The following is a 23502-nucleotide window of genomic DNA, read 5'->3' on the forward strand; positions in this document are numbered from 1 at the left end:
TGGATATCTAAAATAGACCACACAGTTTTTGGTTTTCCATTGCAACATTCTGGTATAGAAGCCTAGGCCACTTGCTTGCGTTTGTCCCTCTGGCCAAAAGTTTCCATTCCATCCTTGGCAGTTTACTAATGTTTTTGCTCCTTTTGAGCTGCATTCCGTTGTGCTAATTGGACACAATAGTGCATCTCAAAAGTACTTTAAATGGAAAAACAACCAAGAGAATTATATTTATAATAATTACACATTTTATTTTGCAAGACAATACGTAGAATACATAAATTAATGTTTCACTACTGTGTCTCTTTAAGGCGACCAAATAAAAAAAAAAAAGTCCAGCTTAAATAATGTACAAGACTGTGGTAAACTGCTAATTTTCTTGAAAACAAAGTGTACACAATTTTACACTTCAGATAAGGGAGATGGTCCAGATTAGGTCTTAACTAATCGTGGCACACATTTCTATAATTTCTTCAATTTCCTGTACTTCTGGTTTGAAATGCTTATTACAAATATGCATCAAAAGTCTAGCTACTTCTAAATATTTTGTTTAAATATTATATGCAAGTTATATGAACCTCTACACAAATAAAATACATAGAGGTTTATTTACCAAGCTGAAAAGGTGGAAGTGCAATGCACTATTTTGTTCAAATACACCTAATTATCTCGTACAACACCCACTTTCAGCTTTGGGAAGTTTACATTTGAGAACGTTGGCCTGTTGTCCGAGATGGGAATGCACAAGCCAGGAAAAATAAATAGAGATACTCCAAAGTTCTGCCTTCCATCACTTTTGGACCAATCATTAAGGGAAGCTTTTACATTTTTATCATAAAATCCTGTTGATTCCTCATGTATCTCTTACATAAGTGGTAGGGGTCATTAGTAATGCATTTCAAGCTTGTAAGGGCAGACAGCTATTCTCAATTATGTTCAGGGATGTGAAAAAGTCAAGTGGTTCTCTGAAGGTAAGTGCTGCGTGGCCACATGCGTAACTAGCACCACTTTACCCATTTGTGCCGACATCCAGTATGGGATGAGCCAATTTAAAAAAAGGCCCTACACAAAAGGAATGGAGGGAGCAAGTAAGCTAATTAAGCATGAAGTTATATACACACACATACAAACATATATATATACACACATATATATATATATATATATATATATATATATATATATATATATATATACACACACACATATATTATTTTTTTATTATCTTTTGATTGCACCATATTCTGTAATTTTGCCCCTACAGTGCCCCAGGCTGTTGCCAGGTCAAGGTGTGGCTTGGGCTGGCACTGCTTTAAGTCTTAGTAACTATTTACACCACTATACACAATACCTGCTTCTGGGCAGAGTTGGGGCACAGGCATAAGCTCTGCACATCACAGAACAGTGATTATGATAAAGTGCTGTCTTTTTGGAATTTAAGACGTGACCTTTATAGTCGTTTTGCTTTCAGTACAACAAATTCAGCTCTCATTTTAATCTTTTCTACTTTCTCATAGCCATGGACCATGCTTCTGTATCGTACATCATAGACAGAGATTTAATTGAAATATTTTCTGTATGCAAGGGCAGCCTGATGAATGAGCAGCATAAGTGTATTGGTCCCATAGGAGCTTGTTGTTTCAAATGTTATGCAGAGTGAAAACGTGTTAAAAGAATATAACATGTCCAAGGTAAACAGAGGTACCGGACACAATGCCGTTTGCAAGCCATGGAATCAATACTATTAACCAAAATACAGTTACGCTCCAAAGAACCAAAAGAAATGCACAGGAAAAAAGACAACCGATATAAATGAGTGGGGGAAGTTTAACTCTTATAACTGTACTGAGGATTGTGACCTGGAGTACAGTTTATTGTAACACCCTACCAACTATACGTTGTGTCAATAATTAGGTAAGGTGGACGTGAAGAATACTAGTCTATATACATTTAAAGTGCATCCATTAGCTACACTGTGGAGACAAGCCTCACAGGGAAACCAAGATAATGAGAACACAGCCTATCAATTCACTTGGAATCAGTGACCGTGTATCAAGTAATTGGCTTCCAGTGAATTGATAGGCTGCATTTTCATCAAACAGTGGTTCAGCCCATAAAACACCTTATATGTAGACAGGTGCTGAAAGTGGACACTAGATTATAAAAAAAAAAAAAAAACCTGCAAAACCGCTACAGTGTCACATTATTTTATACCTTTATATACAACTGGCCAGTGAGTAACAGTTTTACAGAAACCTAAAATTATGATTAATTGGATCCATTTTAAAAAGTCTCAGAGTTGAAATTAAGCCTTCCCTTCTATTTAGATGTATTGAGCGATCATACTTGCCCTTTGGGTGGGATTTCCCAAGGGGGAGGAATAGAAAGTAGGCAAGTGTGGGCATGTAACAACACGATTAAAGTCATCACTGCCCACTCTCCATAGTGCAATGCCTTGGCTTGTGTCATCACACAGCAGGGGCAAAACGTGATAATCAGCTCAGCGATTGGGCGGGGGTCCTGAATGGTAACTTAATGGTACTCTGAGAAATTCCTGTTTCCTGGAATCTGACATTTTAGGAAAGTATGCAAGTTTGTAACCTGCACACAAAAATGTGGGGTACAAACATGTCAAACGAGGGATTATATTGGACAATGGCAATGAACTATAACGGGTGTTAAATGCACTACACTATAGTAATCATTAAACATATCTACCACAGTAGTGTCAGGAATTTGCAATCTATGCCGACACACTAAACATCCTCAATAAACACAAGAAAAAAAAAATGTGGAAACTTAGGAAAAATTAAATATGACAGCCTATTCTGAACTAGTCCAAAAGTACATACAAAATTACATTTCCTACTGAAGTAGTATTGTTGGCTTAGTGCCTATGGATAGTCGATGGTCTGGCACTGTAGCACCTAACTACAAGTCTTGGAACTGGCATACCAGAGCTGGAGAGGAGTTGAAATTAGAATGGAGCAGGGTTCCAGGGTTTGGTCTTGGCGCTCAGAGCTACTTAGTTGATCCCACTTTGTGCTAGTTTAACATTTTTAAGTGAAAAGTAAAACTAGACCAATATTTATATCCAAGAGCTTAGACAGCTCCATTAAATTACAAGTACACTAAATCTAAAAAAAAATGCATTTAAATTTCTTAAAAGCTCAAGGACTGGAGCCTGTAAAAAGGTATCTGGAGCAGCATTGTATAGCAGGTCAAACTGGACCAGGGAATCCCAAGCAGTCTGGTGATGGACCCGAGATTTTGTCTTGGCTCTGGAGTTAGCCTATAGCCGAATCTAAGCTAAAGGAGACAGTCCTGAGCCGCACTGGCACTACTGTGAATTAAAATTCTAAAGCGCATACATAGGGACTGAAATAAGATAATTTACCGTTTTAAAACTGGCTGAAACCTACAACAATAGATAATGGGGATATCATGATCAACCTAAATAAGTGTTTATCAGTGAGTAAATTCATGTATACCTACATACTTTTCACACTAAAAAAAAAAAAGGGGGGAGAGAGTGTAAAAGGATTTGGATCCAGAAGACCGACTTTAGCAGCTCTGCTTTACAGTAGTGGGGAATACACAATGTATACCCAGAGCTTCTTAATTTCTATATTCATTTGAACAATGAACCAGATGTATTGCAATGAAATCTCACATTAAGCTTTCTGTGCATCTGGTTGTGGTTATTTATGATTTTACTGGCCGATTCAACACTGGTCTGAGCTTACAGCATATTTTAAGCCACTAATTATGTTCTAAACATCTGACTACAAAACCCAAATCATGTTCATTTTCTGATTGATTGATTTGAAGTATATAGATCATTTCAATTAATTGCAGAGGAGAACTTCTTTAAAAAAAAATAAAAAATCAATTTTACTGTTATTCTTGTATCAACTTCAAAAATTTAGACAGTAGCTAGTTATAAAAACAGCTCCTTTCCTGTGTAACTGGAGTGGACCAGTCATTTGACTACTCCTTTTTATGCTTTCCATTTTACATCCATTCATCCAAACCCCAGATGGCTCCTTGGCTTCTGAGGTTTTACTGGAAAAAGACAATCTCCTTTGTCAATTAACTATAAATGATGTTTAGACTGTCTATTGTCCCCACACATTTACTCAAGTGATGAAAGCAGTCGTGCCAAACCTGCATCACTGAAGTGCATAATTTGTCTGGAGGGAATGATCTTTGTGCATCCAGATCAACTTATCGCATAAAAAGGGACTTAACATTTTTTATTCTCACATTTCTGGGTTTCACAATTGGCTAAAATCAGTTCTGATCCTGTCATATTCTCTTAAATTTCAGGGGATAGAATTTGATACTCCTCCCTTTCCTCTGGCTGTACCTGCAAAAAAGCAGTAAGGGTCATCTGGATAGTCCTACATCTAAATCTGTTAGTTCCCAAACAAACTTAAGCGTTCTCTATTCAGCTGTTCATGGACAAAAGAGCAGCAATTTCATATATGTCAACAGGATGGGGGAGAATTCATGCCATATCACTACAGGGTAGCACTGAAGATCTGTGATTGGTCACAATATCCTGCAAAAAAAAAAAAAAGTCGGTAAATTGGAACTCTGAATCAGTATGTTGGTTGAAATGTATATATGTAGCAGAACCTGAATATTGAATAAAATGCAGGCTTTATCTAAACTTTGATGCATGAGTGTAATTTTGAGTTCCACGTAACTTGCACTTTTGCATCAATTCCTGGAGAGGTGGATCAGCAGCATCATTTGAGAGTCCCAAAATGCTGTTGTAAAGATACGTGCTGATGATCATCAACTACACATATGTTGCCTAGTTTTTTTTGTTTTCTTGAGTTTTTTTAAATATGCACCCCTCCTTCCCAAAATAAGTAACAGCACCAGTGCAATAGACTTGGCTGGTTACCGTTAAAACAGAAGGACAAGAAATGTAGGGACCCCCTGAAAATGTGGCAACCAGCACCAGGCTGTGTCAAGATGTCAAGCATGGCTGCTGAACTCGTAAACATGTAACTTGTAACACTCCCTCAAATAGGGGAATCCCATGCTGCAGTTCACCCTGTTGCAAGTTACATGTTTACAAGTTCAGCAGCCATGAAACCTGCTCCAGCCTGGTCAGCACATTGATATCCCAAGAGGGATGGGGTCTGCAAAGATGTAGGGCCCTTACCCCAGCGGAAAACAGCCTCGTGCTGAATAGCACCAGGGCTCATCCTGGCACCCTTTGAGCAGTGGGCGCCAGGCTAATAGTTTAAAGTGAGAAAAACATTAAGTATGGTTGAAAGTCACTGCAAATAATGGCAACCACTGACATGTTGGAACTTTGCTAGGAACAATTATTCATCATCTTATTAAAGAAATCCAGGTCAGAAGAAAGAAGCTTCCATTAGGATTTAGGAAAATAGTAAAGTGGTAAACAGGGGATTTCGGTGAGTATTTATTTTAAGCAAACTAATACAACATTCAGTATTGGTTTTGTTTTTTTCTGTTTTACTATTAAGCAAGTTTGTGAAACTACATGTTCCAGCAGTCCATGGGTGTTCGGACACCTTTACTTCCACAAGTTCCAGCTGGGGCTGGTATTACATAATGACAGGGAGTTTATGCTGCGTGTCTCACTGTTATCATCCCAGTCTGGCATAGCCTGGTGCTACTTGCTGCATTTGCCAGGGGATTCCATGCAGACTGTCCCCCAGCTTTAGTGGCAATCAGACAAGGCTATAGTACAGGTGCTCAGGGGCGGATTGGCCATAGACCTTACAGGGAATTTTCCCGGTAGGCTGATGGCCTAATGAGGCCGTCCATAGGCTGCTTTTTTTTCTCTTTTTTTTGTCCATTAATTTTTTCTTTGAATCACCGGGCACCCGGATCTCCTTAGTCCTGGCAACCGGAAACTATGCCGAATGGGGGGGGGGGGGGGGGCAAGGGAGGGAGCAACCCCAACCAGTCCGAGATGCTGACTCCGTGGTATAGTTGGTAGCTGACCTTTCCCTGGGACCAGCCACCTTCCCCCTAGTAGCTGCGAATGCGATACCTCACTCCTCAATGTGTGGCTGCAGAGGTCACATGGGACACGCACCACAATATTTGTGTGTAGGGGGGCTCTAAATGTAATATAATGTTTGTCTAGGGGGCTTCTAAATCTAAATGTAATGTAATGTGTAAATGTAATGTAATGTGTTTATAGGGGCAATCTAAATGTAATGTAATATTTGTCTAGAGGGGCCTCTAAATGTAATGTGTGAGCGCAGGGGGGGCATATGGCTATAGTGTGTGTGTGTGTGTGTGTGTGTGTGTGTGTGTGTGTGATGGCAGGGGGAAATATGGCTATGTAATGTGTGGATTTGATGGCAGGGGGGCATGTGGCTATGTAATGTGTGGATGTGACGGCACTGGGGCGGGGAGGTATGTCCCACTTCACATGAAGGCAGAGCTGCGTGGAACTAACAGTAGTGCACACAGCTTTGCTTGTGTATTTGTCTAAAATATATCCAATATGATAACCCCCCTGTTTTAAGTGCCCCAGGCCCCCCCCCCCCCAAGAGCCTTATTCCAGCGTGGTCATACTTTAGTGGTTTCCATTCCTGCCTTTTACCTTGCACTGATCCCATTCTCAGATCACTTGAACATATGGCCAGCCCCCATTGCACTGATATCATTAATCCTGCCTCCTTTGCATTTAGTATATCACCAGATTTTACTGGTAGTTTGCAGCTCATGATGTCAGGGGAAAATGCATCAGTGCGTGAGGTGCTCATATGCTACTCTTGCAAACTGATCAGATATGATTGTGCCAACATGTTTCATAATAGATAAACTTATTAAGCAAAGTAAAATATGTTTCAATGAAAGGAATATTGGAAGGATGTGTTGGTAGGCAATAAACAAGTTTGAACACAGAGGTATAAACCAGTCGCAGATAATGCAAAAGGATTCATGTATTTGTATAACACAGGACAGGCAGTCTTTCCCCTGCATTGCCTTAGTAATGACCCAATGTTTATTAAATCATCACATCTAGGTTTTCCTAAATGTAACTACAACCATATTCTAGTAGTTCTAAATCCCGCCTACTTTTGTGTTGGCCCCACCTACAGTTGATTTGGTCCCGCCCACACGAGGCCACTTCAAGAATTTTTTCCAGGGCCACTTTAAGTTCCCAATCCGCCCCTGCTGGTGCTACTTGTTTTAGGGCATAGAGATGCCACGCATGTTTACAATTTATTTAATCATTCTAATTTTAAAACGGAAGCCATCATCAAGTTTACTCCAGCCGCACAAGTCAGGGAGGTGACGCAGCACATGAAAGCAGAGGAAGCGTTATTGCAGTGTATTCTGCACCACGTGGTCTCCCTCCTTCCTCTGCGGGCTGCATACTGAAGCTTTATAGGCTGCCATTAACATTGATTTAAATGAGTTATTTAATTAATTAGTGGCTAATTAATTTGGTTACTAGATTAAGCACTTGAACTGCATACATTTCCAAATAAGTGTGGCAATTGCCTGTATCACAGTACTAAATCTGATTTTGTGGATCATATCGTTATTAATTTGTCTGTCATCTAATGATTGGGAGTTGATCAATTGCTATATATTTGATAAAACTACGATGCCACATAATTTCACTAGTCTGTATTGTTGCTGCACTTTTTAGTGCTATAGAGTTAGAGATATGCAATTTCATCAGCAGCTGCTTTATAACATTTAACCAATATACACTGAAGGTAATTATATGATATATCTGTATTAGCCATAAGTGTTCAATTTTATTGTCATTTACATGATGTTTTCTTAAATTTTTAATTCTTTGGAAGGCGTACTAGTGTGCACTTGTTTGCCCTCATCACTTGTCCATACAGGTAACAAATAGGCGCTAGTATTCTCTATTTCTATAGGTTTCTAAATTAGTTTTGGGTGGCCCCTGGTGCTCTCAATGAGCAGGGACGGGCTGGGCCAGGGGGTCATACACCCCCCAGGCCAGACAGTTAAATTGAATTTTGGGCCGCCTGGTGGTCCAGTGGTAATGCGATGGAGTCAGCCCCTGCACAGACCACAAAGGCGGTCACATCGCATTGTGCTCACTGCAGCTGCATTATTCACAGAATATTGTAGTACAATATTCTGTGAATGAATGATGCAGCTGCAGTGAGTACAATGCAATGTGACAGCCCCTGCATAGAACGCAAAGGCTGGCTCCATCGCATCTCACTTGTAAGGCAGTAGCTAGATCCCCTTCACCCTGTGACATCGGTAGGTCATGTGACTGATGCAGTCACATGATGCACAGTGCAAAAGCTGTTGGATATAGTCATGTTCCTGTGCTGTCACTGATGGACGAAAAGGTAAGAAGTGGTAAAGTGATGGGGAGGGGGCCATGTGTGTGTAAAGCATACTTGCCTACTCCTGGAAACTTGTTTCTGGGAGGGGGGCGTGACTGGGCCCAATTGCGTCATTTTGCCCGCCCCACGACGTAAATAACGGTTTTGCGGGGGGGGGGGGGGGGGTTGGCCTCGCCCCGCCCGCCTTCCAAAATGGCGTGATTTCTCGATTCTCTGTGAATTCCGGGATGTGGGAGAAATGCCAGCTCACGGGAGCCCAGGAGACTGACCCGAATTTCGGGAGTCTCCTGGACTTTCCAGGGGAGTTGGCATGTATGGTATAAAGTGTTATGAATATCGTTTTATGAATCATTTTAACATGGTGTTTTCGAATGATAATGTAGCTTTATTTGAATAAATTAAAGTATTTTCACACCACTGCCTCTATTAGATCTAAATATAAACAGACTTATAAGATCTGTATCTGGTACCATTCCTTAGTAATCTACCCAATCATAATAGACTTAATATAACATTTGATTACACAAGAACTAGTGTGGACCATTATAATATGATTAGTTAATAGCACATTACCCATGCTGGGCTATATAAGTAGCAACCCCTATACATATTATAAAGTACACAGGAGTTTTTCCATACTGTCCAGGAAGCGGCAGACAAGTTTAAACCTTAATACACTTTGTATTATACGATTGATTCAGCGCTATCAAAATGTGTGTTTATGTGAAATTTGATAGGTCTGTACCACCTAGGCCTGATTTATATAGTACATTCTACAAAATGACAGCTAGAATCTGGTTGCTATAGCCAACATCTCCACTTTTTCAAACCCTCAGTTTAGTAAAACCCTCAGTTTAATATACCCCTAAGTGTAATTCTGTGTGCACAAATATAGTGTATGGAGTATGTTAATATAAATGTATGTTACGTTAATATAATATGTGAGGGAAATGGGGGGGGGGGTGTCTTAATATAGTGTGGGAGGCAGGCTATTAATTTAATGGTGGACTATGGGTTGAAGCCAATTAATAGTGGATGAAGCCAATTATTTAATAGTGGGTGCTATTAATTTGTGGGGTGATGGTAAGGCTATTTAAGTTAACAGTGGGGCCTATTAGTTTAAGGTGAGGTGACAGGACCTTTAATTTAATACTGGGGTGGTTTGGGGCTATTAATTGAATATAGGGCTGAGTTTGGGGAGAAGTGCTATTTATTAAATGTGAATATGGATTATTTAATGCAGGTGATGGTTGTGGAAAATGGTTATATTTATTAAACGAAAATGCTATTTAATTTATTGCTGTGGATGTTTGGTTGAAGGGCAATAGGTTTATTTATTAAAAGGGAATACTGTTAATTTAGGTTCAGGCTAGTTGTAGGGAAATAATCTTATTCACATTTGATAAATAGATCTATGTCAGGGCTGAAGGGGACCTAATTATAAAACATGGGTGATATATTGATTTAATGCCAGGGATGGTTGAAGCTAAATTTCATGTACCCATTTTTTTTTTTTTACCAAATAGGGCCTTCAAGGATCCAGAAATACGATACGAGCAGCAACTGAGCTACAGACACCAGCAGCCACAGGTGGTGAAAGTGACAAGAACAGGTAGGAGAGACATGATAGTCTGCCAACTGTCCTGAATCTGGTGGGGCAGACCCAAATTTGGGTGACTTTCTCACTTGGTCAGGATTTGGTCCGACTACAAAGGACAGTTGGGAGGTATGTCCCGCTTCACACTATACTGCACGTAAAGGCAGAGCTGCGTGCACCTAACAGTAGTGCACACAGTATTGCCTGTATAGTTGTCTAAAATGATAACCATGTTATATCATAGGAGCCATCCTGTCTATAATCCCCTGTGCCCCCCCAAGAGCCTTAATCCAGTTCTGGGCCAGGGTGTCGGATTGAAACCTAGTACTCCTCCTACCAGTACCTCACCTCATTATTTGTTTTAGGTTAACCCTAACACAAAATAACCCTATTAGAATATAGGGCGAAGCAAAAACAAGCCTTTAGCTGGCAAAAACGTCTTTTTTTTTTTTTTTAAAGTAAAGGGGCTTTTTCCATTTTGAGAAATCAGCACCTGTGTTCAGTACTGTAATAGAACATTATATAATCTATTTCTATAATATGATATATACCTTATTCTAATCAGCCAGGTATGAAAAAAAAAATATATATAAATAAATAAAATGCAATATAAAGCGAGGTTTGTTCTTTGATGCATTGTTTTCATTATTTAAGATTTATCATTTAAAATAATAAAGCATCGCTGGTTTAAGCAACAATAAAATAGCCTCTTTTTATATTGATAAATCTATATTGTACCAAAAACCACCCTTTAAGGATGGGCCACTACTTATAGGCCAGTGCTGTGTGCTTGCCCCGCGGGATAAAGTCTGCCAGTCAGCCCCTGCCATTAAGTCGGGGAATTTAGGGTGGTCTGAGTAGCATGTGAGTGCTTTTTGTAGCGTTTGACGTGAGGGGCATGAGTGGGAATTTTAGGATGAGTGATGTGACGATGCAGAGGTAGTTTTGGGGCTTTTTTTGGCCATAACTAAAACGGAGTAATGAACAGCCCTTAGAAGAGTGGAGGCACCTGAAGTGCATCAGGTTAGGTACACACTGTAGTGTTTTCGTCCAATAATCGCGCAAATCGGCCGACGTACGACTGTTCGGTTGGAAGTCAGGTGTTAGTGTGTATAGTGACACGATGGTGGAAAGTCATTACAGATTGTTGGCTCATTTGGTTGTACTGTTTAATATTTTCCGAACAATAACCCAACGATCATGTAGTGTGTAGACACTCATGCTCAAATCTCCACAGAGAGCTTACACAGTCGGGTTCTTTTCAGCCGATACTAGCAATGCATGACCTGGTGAATAAATGTACAGAGTGTTGTAGAAGTAATAATTTGTTCGTTCTAGAACAGAATGTTTCGTTTCAGAGTCACAGAAGCTAACGAAATTCGTTAGGACACATGGATAACTACAACAAGGCGGTTTTAACCAGTGTAACAAGAATGAATGAACAAATATTGTGCCGTCATTCTCTGAAGACGACTAGGAGGACCAGATGGAGAGCACCAATCTGAAGGCAAATGGTGTCAGTGTACATGCATGAATCGCCAGACTGATCGGACCTTCAGTCGAAGGTACAATCGTTTGAAGAATTGACCGACGTGTTCTCCGTGTGTACCTAGCCTTTACCCATTACTTTTCTAGCTAATTCAAATCCATATCATGAATTTACTGATAAACTGTAACGGTCACTTTGCCCTGATCTGCTCTTCTGAATATGTAAATCAGGGATTTCAACAAAGTCTGTCATAAACGGATTTGAACAAAATTTAGCAGGAGGTCTGAGGCAGGTGTTGGGATCATCCAATTAATTCCACCTTTACTTCAACAAATTTGACTTTATGTATGATTGTGTATAAGCATCTCATCTAAGGTTCAAATGAGTGAGAGGTAATAATAGTGCCAGTACCATAAACTGTGGCGGTGGTAAGAAGAGGGGATCCTCCTTTCAGTTTATGGTTCACGTAATGTAAAATTTATGAACACATTAACAAACATTTTGAAAAATAAAAGCTAGCAGGTTTGTTCTTCTTTGTAATAGCAGTAATGATTAGATGGTAAATTCTCAAACAAACTAGGAATCTAAGATCACTTTTAGATATAAATATATTGCTGCTTTAGTGAACTAGGCTAACAGGTGAAGGCTCAGTGAGCTGCTGGCAGATTGCTCACCACTGTTGTAAATGTATTATGTAAATGGTACCTAGAAACCGATTGGTTGCTATGGGCAACACCTCCAATATTCCTTTTTAGAAGGTTTGCTACACCTACCCCTTTATCAGTGCCAGTTGTAGACTGTTTAGCTGCTTAAAAGCTGTAAAATCATGATTATACCATTCCAAAATTGGTCAGTAAAAATGGAGAAGTGCCTCTGTGGCTACCAATGTACAATGACAAGTCAATGTTCTACTTTTCATAGGGAGCTGCCTAATATGAGTTTTCCCTGGAAAGTACAGTAACTTCTCTGCCGTATGACAGTCCTGATCTGTTATTAGTTTTCTAAAACAGGAGAACATGTAAATTCTGGGATTATACCCAAGAGTAGTTTTAATAAAATCATGCAGCTGTCAAAAGCTTAAAAAAATAAAAAACGGAGAATACGGGCATGGCGTACAAGCTCAGCTTGGGAACAGTGTCATGCCCCATAAATGCTCCAAATGATTTTTATCTGCTTGGATTTCTCAGCTGCCAGCATTTGGGCCTCCAAAAAGTAATTAGCTCTCAGAGCAAGAACTGACGTATATAAACTGATAATCTAGTGAGGCATCAGATTCTCTGCAGCCAATTAGAAGAAATTTATGCATCTTTAACTTGGCTTTGTGCCCTTTTTTCGAGGGGCCTGCTCAGGGCATCATCATGAAGGATTGGCACAAATGTTCTCATTAATGTCACTGGCTACGTAACACTCACAGTTCAATGGCTTTATTCCACATGATGACGTAGCCTGAGAGCGTGAACGACTCCACGTTGACAATGTGAATATTTCCTCTTTCTGTCCCCACGTAGAGCCATTTGCTCTGGAAAGGCAGGTGGCAAAAAGTTATCCTAGGTAAAAACACAAAAATAATACAGACTTAGGAAACATAAAAGCATACAATAGCTTAAGCATATATATTATAAAAGAACAAAATTGTGACAATGCAAAATAAATCATATCTCCAGTTCGCAGTTTTTCAAAAGAATGTATATTGTATTTAATAATCGGGAGACACAAAAAAAAAAAAAAAAATTGATTATGGGACCACACCTGATAAGATAAGAGCTTCCGTGAATACAAAATGTGTGGCTATGGAGTTAAGTAGCCAAGACTAACATTTTCATGATCAGATTTTTTACATTGTTGCACAATGCTATTAGCAGTATATGCAAATTAAAATGTAAACCAAACAAATGTAAAATTTTAGACATTTGTTAATCAGCATTTTAACAGCATATTTGTCCGATAACAAAATGTAACTGGAAAGATTTTTTACAAATCATCACAAAGCAATTATGTCCATAACAGATGAGATTTAAATGGTGCTAGGAAACATTTTCATTTTCCTACTTTACCGGATAATTTATAAATAGGTGCAAATGTTGCCTGGAAGCAGAATTTGGAGCTGCGCAAATCAGCAAGTGGTGCAAAGGCAAAAAAATAAAAAAAAAAAATTGTTGTAATCATACAATATTTGTGCAAAATATAGACAAATGTACATTTCACAGTGATCAGATACAAGCAATGTAGAAAACTCCAGTGTGATGTACTGACTTATGCATGCCCTCATGTAACTTTTGCTGAATACATTGCTTTGTGTATCTTTACAGCTTCCCTTAAAGTTTTTCAACCCCCAAATATTTTTGATCTGAAATAGCCATGTAGTGCTCTCTGCATCGTACACAAGTACATCTAGTAAGAAGCTTTGCATTGTAAACAGGGGTACCAAAAAACTACTTTGTTTTTGCAGCCATGTCTTTTTTTTAATCAAAGATAAAGCATTTCATTTAGTAAAAGTTGCAAGAAATGTAATCTTAGAGGTTCTCTGCCATCGGGCGACCGATCCATTTTATTTGTACAACATCATTTTTGACACGGCAAGAATGTCACTTATGGACCAATTTCCTCAGAAATGAAGGCAAAAATATAGTGAAAACAAAACAAATGCAGTCACACCAGAGCAATGTTAACAGAGTCATCCTATGCTTTTACCCAAGTTATTCTTTACAAGGACAATGAAGAGCTGCCTTGAAGGAATGATTCACGTGTTCCCATGCATTGTTTTAAACTCGGCCTTTACAAAGGGTTGATGTCAAGGCAAATAGCTTCCACAGCAAATACACAAAGCTTTTAACAATTTGTAGCACAAAAACACATATGCAATAAATATTGTATGCAAAGGTCTTGTGGGATTCACAGATTGCATATGGATATCCACGCCAACCCTATTCTGCCAGTACAATTCTAAAGCCATGACAGCGAGGAATTCTTAGTGTTTCCACTGCAAGTTAGAAGTTTACAAAAAAATTTCTGAGTATGAAGCATATTGAAACAAGAATTAACCAGACAAATATGATGCGTATTCTGGTAAATATTAAAACCATTTTTCCACCAGATATGCAGAGGCAAAAGTTAAACAGACATATACTGGCATTATTGAACCATTCAGCTCATCTGATTCCTTAATATACACTAACAAATGAAAGGCCACTAGCTATGATACCTGAACACTAAAATATGATCTACAGTTTACCCAGTCTAATTGCGTCATATCCATTCTCCAAAAACTAAAATTCTTGCATTATAAGAAAAAAAAAAAAAAAACATTGCTAGTTTGTCCAAGGCTAAATTACATTTATCAGATTTTGGTACGTTTAAGAACAATAAGTGTACATAAACGATTTTTAATATTTTCTATTCTCCTAGAACATAGGGCAGGGTTGGCCAACCAGTCAGAGCCCAAGAGCCAAATAATATCTATAGATACCGCAAAGAGTCAACTTTACCTTCTATATGGGTGTGCACATACAAATACCCAATATAAACACCCGTATACATACCATACACATACATTGAAAATATAACATTTACAATATCTTGCTAATGCACTAATATCTCTCCACATGCCTCTTACGTGCACATCTGCTTCCCCACATGTAAATCAGACCTCTCTCTCCACATGCCCCAGAAAGGCCCATCAGGCCACCTAACATGCCATTATACCTATCCACATGCAAATCAGACATCCCCACATGCAACCAGATTTTACCACATGGCCTTTACATGTCATCAGACCTCCCCATATTCCCCTTACATGCCATCAGACCTTGCCACATGCCTCTTACAAGCCCATCAGCCCCCACATACCACCACAGGCCCCTTAAATGCTATCAGACCTCACCAGATGCCCCTTACATGCCATTAGAGCTGCCCAAATTCCTCATACATGCCATCAGATCTCCCCAAATGTCCTCACATCTATTTACATACCATCTGATCTCACATGTCAATTGTCTGCACAGACGGATGGAGGAGGAGCACGCTGCAATCTCTCATTCTCCGATTTGATTGTCTGTGCATTTTGCAGAGCAGGTCACAAGACACGGCTGCTCTGTCACGTAGCTGAATGTTTTCCAATCTGCCCCTGCTGGCACATGGAACATTATACTTCATTGATGCTCCCAGCTAGGAGCCACATTTTAAAAGCTCATGGAGCCGCATGTGGCTCTAGAGCCACAGCTTGGCTACGACTGATATAGGGGGCCACAGTGTTTAACTTCTTTGCATCTGGAGGCGCAGAACAGAGTGTTAAAATTCCTCAGTATTGTTTTCCTGGTGCACTACTGGTCCCAGCAAGCCCTGTCAGCTATAAACTGCTCTGGAATGCTGGCGCTTGAAGAACCAGAACTAAATATGCCAGCATGCTCTGGCATCAAGGGCCTGTTGGGATTTGTAGTGCAGCAGGAAATAAATACTGCATGACACGCACTGAAAAATTTCCTCTTTCTTCAAGCTTTTATTTCACTGGGAAATAACCTCTATATACGACAAATACTTGCGCCTTGCGGATTCATGTCACAGATGAAAGGCTGGGTGGCCTGTCGGCTACTAAATAATATAATGCGCCAATTGTTTGTAATGAGTTGTCTAATTGCGTTTCACATACGCAAGAGCGACCAATTTTGCACCAAATGTATCTCTAGATCTGTGCGCCTTACATTATACACTTAAATACACTTGTGCAGCTTACACCTACACTTGCCTCAAATGCATCCAGCTCTAAATGAGCCTCATTGCTTTTATCCCTTAGCCAGTGTACATAAGACACTAATTATAGTATTTAAAATAAAATCCTGCACAATCATTTCCTACAACAAAAAGTACAAAGACCAGCTGTAGACTCGCCTGCTAATGTATCTGTTGCACATAAGTGCTGGAAATTAAACACAAAAGTATTCCTAGGAAATAAGGGCTATAAATGGTGACAAAACTAGAAGCTCTTGTGCCTCAGACACTAACGGAGCCCGGGAAACAGATTGGCGGTTGCTTACTCTGGATTAATTTCAAATATAAGTGCAGGATCGCAGGCGATCCAAAATAGGTTGAACTTGATGGACTGATGTCTTTTTTTCAACCTCATCAACTATGTTACTATGTTTGACCCAAACTAAGTCTTAGGAAGCATGTATATTCTGAAACCATTTAAGTGTTTTACATTATTTGATAGTGCATTTAATATATGAACTACATGAATCATTATGCAGAAAAAGTACAGAACAACAGCTACCAAAACAAAAAGATATTGTTAATATGTTTTAACCATTGAAAAACAAAACAAGCTGTAAAATCTGGTTATTTATGAGTAATATTGTACAGTATTTCAGTTTGACACTAAACTTGTCATTAGAGCTCCAGCACTTCTATTGTCTCTGTAACCCAAAACAGGATACTTGTCAGGTGACTTAAAATAAGTGAAATGGTGATTTTTTTAAAAGCTTATAAATTAATTAGGCATAGTTATGATTATTAGCACACATTAGTTTTGGTATTTTTGTACGTGACTTTACTTTTTACATGTTTTCTATATTCCTGCAAAGTTACTCAACATTAGGATTAGAAGGCTCCTTTTGGAGATTATTATTTTATTTAGTAAACATCCTGCACATTTAGGTGTCAGTATACATACTGTATGAGATAGGGAGTACAGAATTTGGACAATCACTAGCCCAATTTGAGATTGAAGTAACTAGAAATCTAGTCACCCTAGTTTTTGCTACACAGAACATGCCTCATTTACCTCCATTGTTCTGCTCTTGATCTCCATTTAAGCACACTTACAAGTACATTCACATACCAACATGGCCTTAAATTGTCCGTTTAATCAAATGCTTTTACATTCTAGTTTGCTACATAAACCTGGGCATGGTGTTTAAGCTGTAAAAAAAAAAATAAAAAAAAAAATAAAAAAATAAAAAAACACCCCACAAAACCTAATGCCAAAACTCTTCTTCATTTGGACTGCCAGCCCCTCATCGTATTGAGCATTTATTGTTCTAATTTTATATAAATTGAAATTAAGCTTGTATTTAGCTACTATTGAACTTGAAAGGAAAAGGACATTGGGATTCTTCATTTCAATTAGATTTTTAAAACTGGAAACACATTTAAGTGTATATAATGAATGTTTAACTTGTGAATGTACAGAATGAAAAACTCCATTGTATGTAGTACATTAACACCTACTTTAAGCTGGTGCTATAAAGAACTTATACGTTAAAAAGCATTGCAAAAGCTTTTAAAAAAAGAGAATGCCTTCTAATTTGCATCCCTTTTAAATAGAAAGTAATAAAATCTTGTTCATTTCCCATATTTTGGTACTTCATGCCCCAACTGCAACTAGCTCATTACACACCTGGGGGTAAATGCATCAAGCCGAAAGCTAGAATCTGATTGGTTTTTCAAACCCGCCGTAAAACTATCATTTAGTACATTCTACAAAATGACAGCTAGAATCTGATTGGTTACTATAGGCAACATCTCCACTTTTCAAACTCGTCGGAAAACTCTCAGCTTGATACATTTACCCCCTAGAGTACCTAGATTTGCCCATCTAGTACTAAATAGTCCAGTCATATGACCCCCACTCTCACATAACTGGCAATTTAAGGGTATATTTTCAAGGGCAACAGCAAGATTTCCTCTATATTCTCTGTAAACGAGAAAAAATACTTGTACTTTAAAATATGCGTTTTTCATTTCAGTGAGCATTAATAATCTATTTCTCACCAAGGCCTAAAATTTTGCAACATCACGTAACAAAGAACCCATAGCATTTTAACAATCTGAAGATCCCTATACTGCTCCATATCAACAAAGATGACAATTTGAGCTAGGCGCTTTATTTGATCATCAAGTGCTACCAATATTTAGCTTTAGTTTGGATCATTCAGGTTTGTGACATCTGCAATGGTCTTAGAGAAGGCTTGATTTTTGCTGCTTATCAGTCTGGTAAGGGTTGTATGATGCTCAGAAAAACCAGAACAAACAGTTACATTCAGGGATCTACCAGGTGTGCGTCAACACAGTAAATGTTAAAATTCATAAGACATCCAAAAAAAAAAAAACATGAGCAAGTATGGCATTAAATGGACAGGATACATTTTGTATCATCTCCAAAAAAAAACAAAAAAAAAAAAAAAACACACAGAACCACACAAATCAATACCATGGCTTATGTTTGCAAAGCTCTATCTGAACAATACCTCTGACCCAAGTAGAATTGTTTGGTTTTGCTGCACACACCAATGTTTGGCTAAAACCAAACAGCACATCACCCCAAAAACGTCATACCAACCTTCGAGGACGGTGGTCAAGTGGTGACGGTTTGGGGCTGTTTCGTAGCCACAGGACTTCACAATCATTGAGTTCATCATGAACTCTTTATATCAGGATAAAATTGAAGATTATGAAAATGTAAGGTTATCTGTCTTGCTCTACAAGCTACTAAACGATTGGGTGTACTACTTCAATTTGGCTTATTTATGTTGAATAAATATTGACAAATTAAAATCTGTTATGGGTTATTTGTCACATGAAACTCGATTTATCAAATTTTAGGACTTTGAGGACTAGACTATAGCCAAGTATGTTAAAGCATGTAATAACTTGGATTTAAAAGAGGGTGTACGTTTCAGATGACTGAATCAACTACCTTCTCCTGCCTTGGAAAAGCTTCAAATATGACACTGCTCTGCAACGAGTAGGCATAGCATTGCTTTTACCATCTTAGTCCCAAAGTTATGCCCCAAAAGTTGCAAAGCAAATTAAAAGTATTTTTGGTATATATGTTTGTAGGAATGAAAGCAATTTATATTTAGTATCTATATTTAGCATGATACAAACAACTTCTCCAGACACTGCAGTAGTATGAGACTTCCATTTCATTGTTTATGCATGCACACCATGCCTTCATTCCACTGCATACTTCAAACAATCCCTGTTCTGTGTGAAGGTGCCTCTTGGAACAATCTGCCTCAGTAATTATAACAATCAATGCAAACGATGACTTGTCTGAGCACAAAGCAGGCTTTCCAGCTTCCAAGCAGGATATGAATGATGGAGATAGGAAGCAAAACACATTAGGTTGTTGGATAAAGAACAATATGATAAAACACAAAACACACGTGATGAGTCGTTTTAAAAACCTTGTATACAGCCAATGTAAGAATGTGACTGATGACATCAATATCAATTTGCTGTATATTTCATGCAATTTTCATACATTTTAAAGTGTTAAAAATTCCTGAAAACCAAATGTACAGCTCTGGGCTAAAATAGTAAATATTGAGATGTTGTGAGCTTTTGTGTTCCACAATTGTTTTTTATTTTTATTTATTTTAAAGAAGACCTTATATCGTGGCCAAAATTTATGTATAAACTGCATAAAATAGAAAACAAGTTGATGTATGAACTAAATTTCATATAGAGGTGCATTAGACACCACAATCCTGCATGAGTGTGACAGAAGTCTCACACCCCTGCTCTGTATTGTTGGATGACCCTGGTCCTTCACATGGTCAGTCATTGGTTTCCCCACTTCCTCCATTCTCTACACCCAGATCATGATACATCCTCCATCATCTGTAGTTCTTTAGTTACTAATAATCACAAAAGTTTCCCACACCTCCCAACATTTAGACTTGCTAAGTTGGGATAAAATAAGTCCCCTTCCTGACCTATCCGTATTTTGCGTTCATTTAAGCCCCACCTCTTTATGACCTGCATATCTGGACTGTCAATCGGAACAGTTGGGAGGTATTCATTCATCCCCTGAAATACTCGTCCTGTTGTGAGCATTCAGATCTGATTGGTTACAGATTGTTCCACCCTTTTCCAAAATTGTGAAGATGAAGGTTGGTGAAGTAAAGGTGCTATTACCTCAGACAAATGCAACTTAAAGAAATAAAATTCAATTATTCCGTCCTTCGTTATTTTACATAAATCGTGAAACCGCACAAATATACTTTACAATGGTTATAAAGAGGGCTCCATCCCTTTCTTCTATCCTCACAATCTTTCACCCTCCCCCATGTTTGCTAATTTTGTATTGATAATTTTTGTTTCTGTCCTATGAACTGTATTTAGTTCAAATGTTAAGTACAAATAAGCTTACATCCATATGAACTTTTCAGTTTAAGGAGGCGAGTTACTAACAAGAAAGGAACTGACAGTATAAGGATATCTACATCAGTTTAGTATGTAAAGCTGTAAAGAGAAAGTAGTATAGTTCAAATGTGTAGAGCTAAACTGAGGAAATGATATACAAATAGGGTAAGCGATGCTTTAAACATATAAAACAGGAGGCGATGCAGAGCCTATTGAGGACGTAAAGGGACCCTAGGCAGGGTAGCAGTTTCAGGCTCCGTCTTTGATTCCCAGCTCCTGTACTACCTGTCCATTAATCAGCACACATCACTAATACTAGGATTAGAATCACATATATAAACATTAATCTTGTTAGCCTGTATATGTTCTATCAAACATAAAAGATTACAAATAACCCATACCATAAGACTAGATAGGAAAATGTCCAGTTTATACGAGTCGTTCATATATGATTATATACCAAAAAGGAGCCTGGGTATGAGTAGTGTCTGAATATACTTGTACTGGACATATGATTATACCACCAATGTCCATATAATCTAATGCAACAAAACAAAAAGTGAAATGAAAAGGATTCCTTAGGGCACCTCATAGATGACTACAGGTCACAACTCTAAACCTCAACTAAACACTTGTTGAAAATATAAAAAAAAACAAAAAAAAACAAAAGAACAAAGATTAGAGCGCTATCAATCTCCCATATATCAATAATAAATATATAAATACTTATATTTGATCTCTTGACCTGGTGTTTCCCAATAGGACCTCAACGGTGTGAACCAAACATGAAAAACAAAATTATTCAAACACAATAGTGTATTTATGTATATCAATCCATCCAAAATCTATGTAATTTTTTTTTTGTTCTTTCACAGTGTGACCTCCCCTTTGTGAGAGAACTTACAAGACTATGATGAGTGACTCACAAGTTTTAAAGTGTGAACCACATTCCATAGTGAATATCCCCTCAAGGTAGCGCACTAACTGGAAACAGTATAGGTGTTTTACATATCTCAAGCCTCAATGGCTCCTCAATAGTATACGCAGGGACGTTTTGACGAAATCATGGCGAATATTCACATATGGATCGTTGCCATGTATTTTAAAAAATAAATATCTAAAGCAATTTATTTTTAAAAAAAGATCAAAACATTTTACACTAGAACAGATACAAATCCAAACAAGCAAATATAATGTGTTGGTATCCACGTAGGATAATACTGGCTATGTGAGGCAGGAGCTACTGCTTGAATTGATAAGGGTTGTCAGCTATCCAAGGATTTATATGCTATCTACATCCTTCTGGTAGGAATACCGACGCATTATATTTGCCTGTTTGTATTTGTATCTGTTCTAGTGCAAAATACATTTTTGTTTTTATTTATTTTTTTAAAAAGTATTGCACTAGACATTTTTAAATTTACATGGCAACGATCCACGGTAAGTTTTGGTCTTGTAAGTTCTCTCACAAAGGGGATGTCACATTGTGAAAGAAAGTGAAACAAAAAAGCACCAGACTATATACTTTGGATGTATATATGATTATATATGTATATCAATTCATACAATGTTACGGTATAGTGTATGATTACTTTTGTTTTTCATGTTTGGATCAAACCATTGAGAATCCTATTGTGGAACACCTGGTCAAGAGATCAAATATATTTATTTATATATTTGTAATTGTTCTATGACAGCTTGATAGCGCTCTAATCTTTCTATATGTCCTTGATGTTTCTAATGCAAATAGAGTTAATATTCCCACCTGTCAACATAAGTTATCTACCTGATATTTCTATTTCTGTTAACAACCATAAATCCCACCCATAAGCTAGCTGCCCAAGTCTGATCTTTGACGCCAAACTATCCTTTGTTCCCCTTATCGACTATCAAAAATCATGTTACATAGAATCCAAAAACAAAAAAAAAAAAAAACAACATTTCCAGACTACTCGCATCCCACACAAGACATTGCAAAAACGAATTCAAACACTCATCTCCTGCATGGACTATTGCAATGCCTTCCTTACTGGTCTTCTCTGAATCAGACTCTCACCCCTACAATCTATTTTGCACAAAGTGGCTAGATTGATTTTCCTTTGAAATAGTTAGTCCACTGCTGATCGACTAAGTCTCTACATTGGTTACCTGGGTTTAACCGAATCCAATCTAAAGTACCTTTACGAACATACAAGGCAATCAACATACACCTTCACACTGGCCTCAAAATATCTCCCATTCCAAACAGAACTTTTTGCAGGCTGCACCCACTTTGTGGAATCCCCCCCAGCAGGGGCTTGCTGCCGCCGGCAGACAGCACACTGTCCCTGCCAAACGGACCTGCACATAGTGTGCAGCCACAGGCAGCCTTAGGTGTCAAAAGGGGGGCGGGGCCTACATCTCCCCCCTACAATTACTTTCTAGATCCGCCTCTGCCCTCACACAAGACTTTCCTCTAGTCTTCAAACCTTCAAGTGTTCTCTGAAAACCCACCTCGGCAGGATGAATTACAAGATTACGCAGGCACCCTCCTAACCTCGCTAGGGTACCCTTTTACCACCCTTTACACAGTTCACACAAAACAACCCTCTGCCAAGGAGATGATAAAAAAAATAAAAAATTCTCTGAGATCATTGCAGACGTCTGAGTCTGGAAAGGGCCATATGCATATCGTTTTTCTACAAATAGAAAAACATTTGAGACAGATGCCAATCTTCTCATCAATTTCACCTTAAGATCAGGCAGTATGATAATCCAGAGGCTACATCCAGGGATGTACAGGTCTCTTAAGTGATAAGTGTTATAGTTAAAGATTACCATCAGAATAAAACTGGGTACATATGGATTTCATGGAAGGGTAACCAGGAGAACAAAAAACAAAACCACCATTGCAGTGCAATTTGCATCTGAACTATACAAGATTTTTG

The 23502-nt window shown here is 38.3% G+C and overlaps 1 protein-coding gene across 6 annotated transcripts in view; it reads right to left on the minus strand.

The window, feature by feature from the left end:
• STXBP5 (syntaxin binding protein 5) overlaps positions 1-23502 on the minus strand; it is a 248540-nt gene that overhangs the window by 101974 nt on the left and 123064 nt on the right. For all 6 annotated transcript variants that reach the window (XM_075203587.1, XM_075203588.1, XM_075203586.1 and 3 more), the window contains one exon: positions 12844-12978. In XM_075203587.1, the coding sequence (XP_075059688.1) occupies positions 12844-12978 (135 nt within the window). The remainder of the gene's footprint in view (positions 1-12843; positions 12979-23502) is intronic.

This window comes from Mixophyes fleayi, chromosome 3 (assembly GCF_038048845.1).
Source record: "Mixophyes fleayi isolate aMixFle1 chromosome 3, aMixFle1.hap1, whole genome shotgun sequence".
In the NCBI taxonomy this organism is placed as follows: domain Eukaryota; kingdom Metazoa; phylum Chordata; class Amphibia; order Anura; family Limnodynastidae; genus Mixophyes; species Mixophyes fleayi.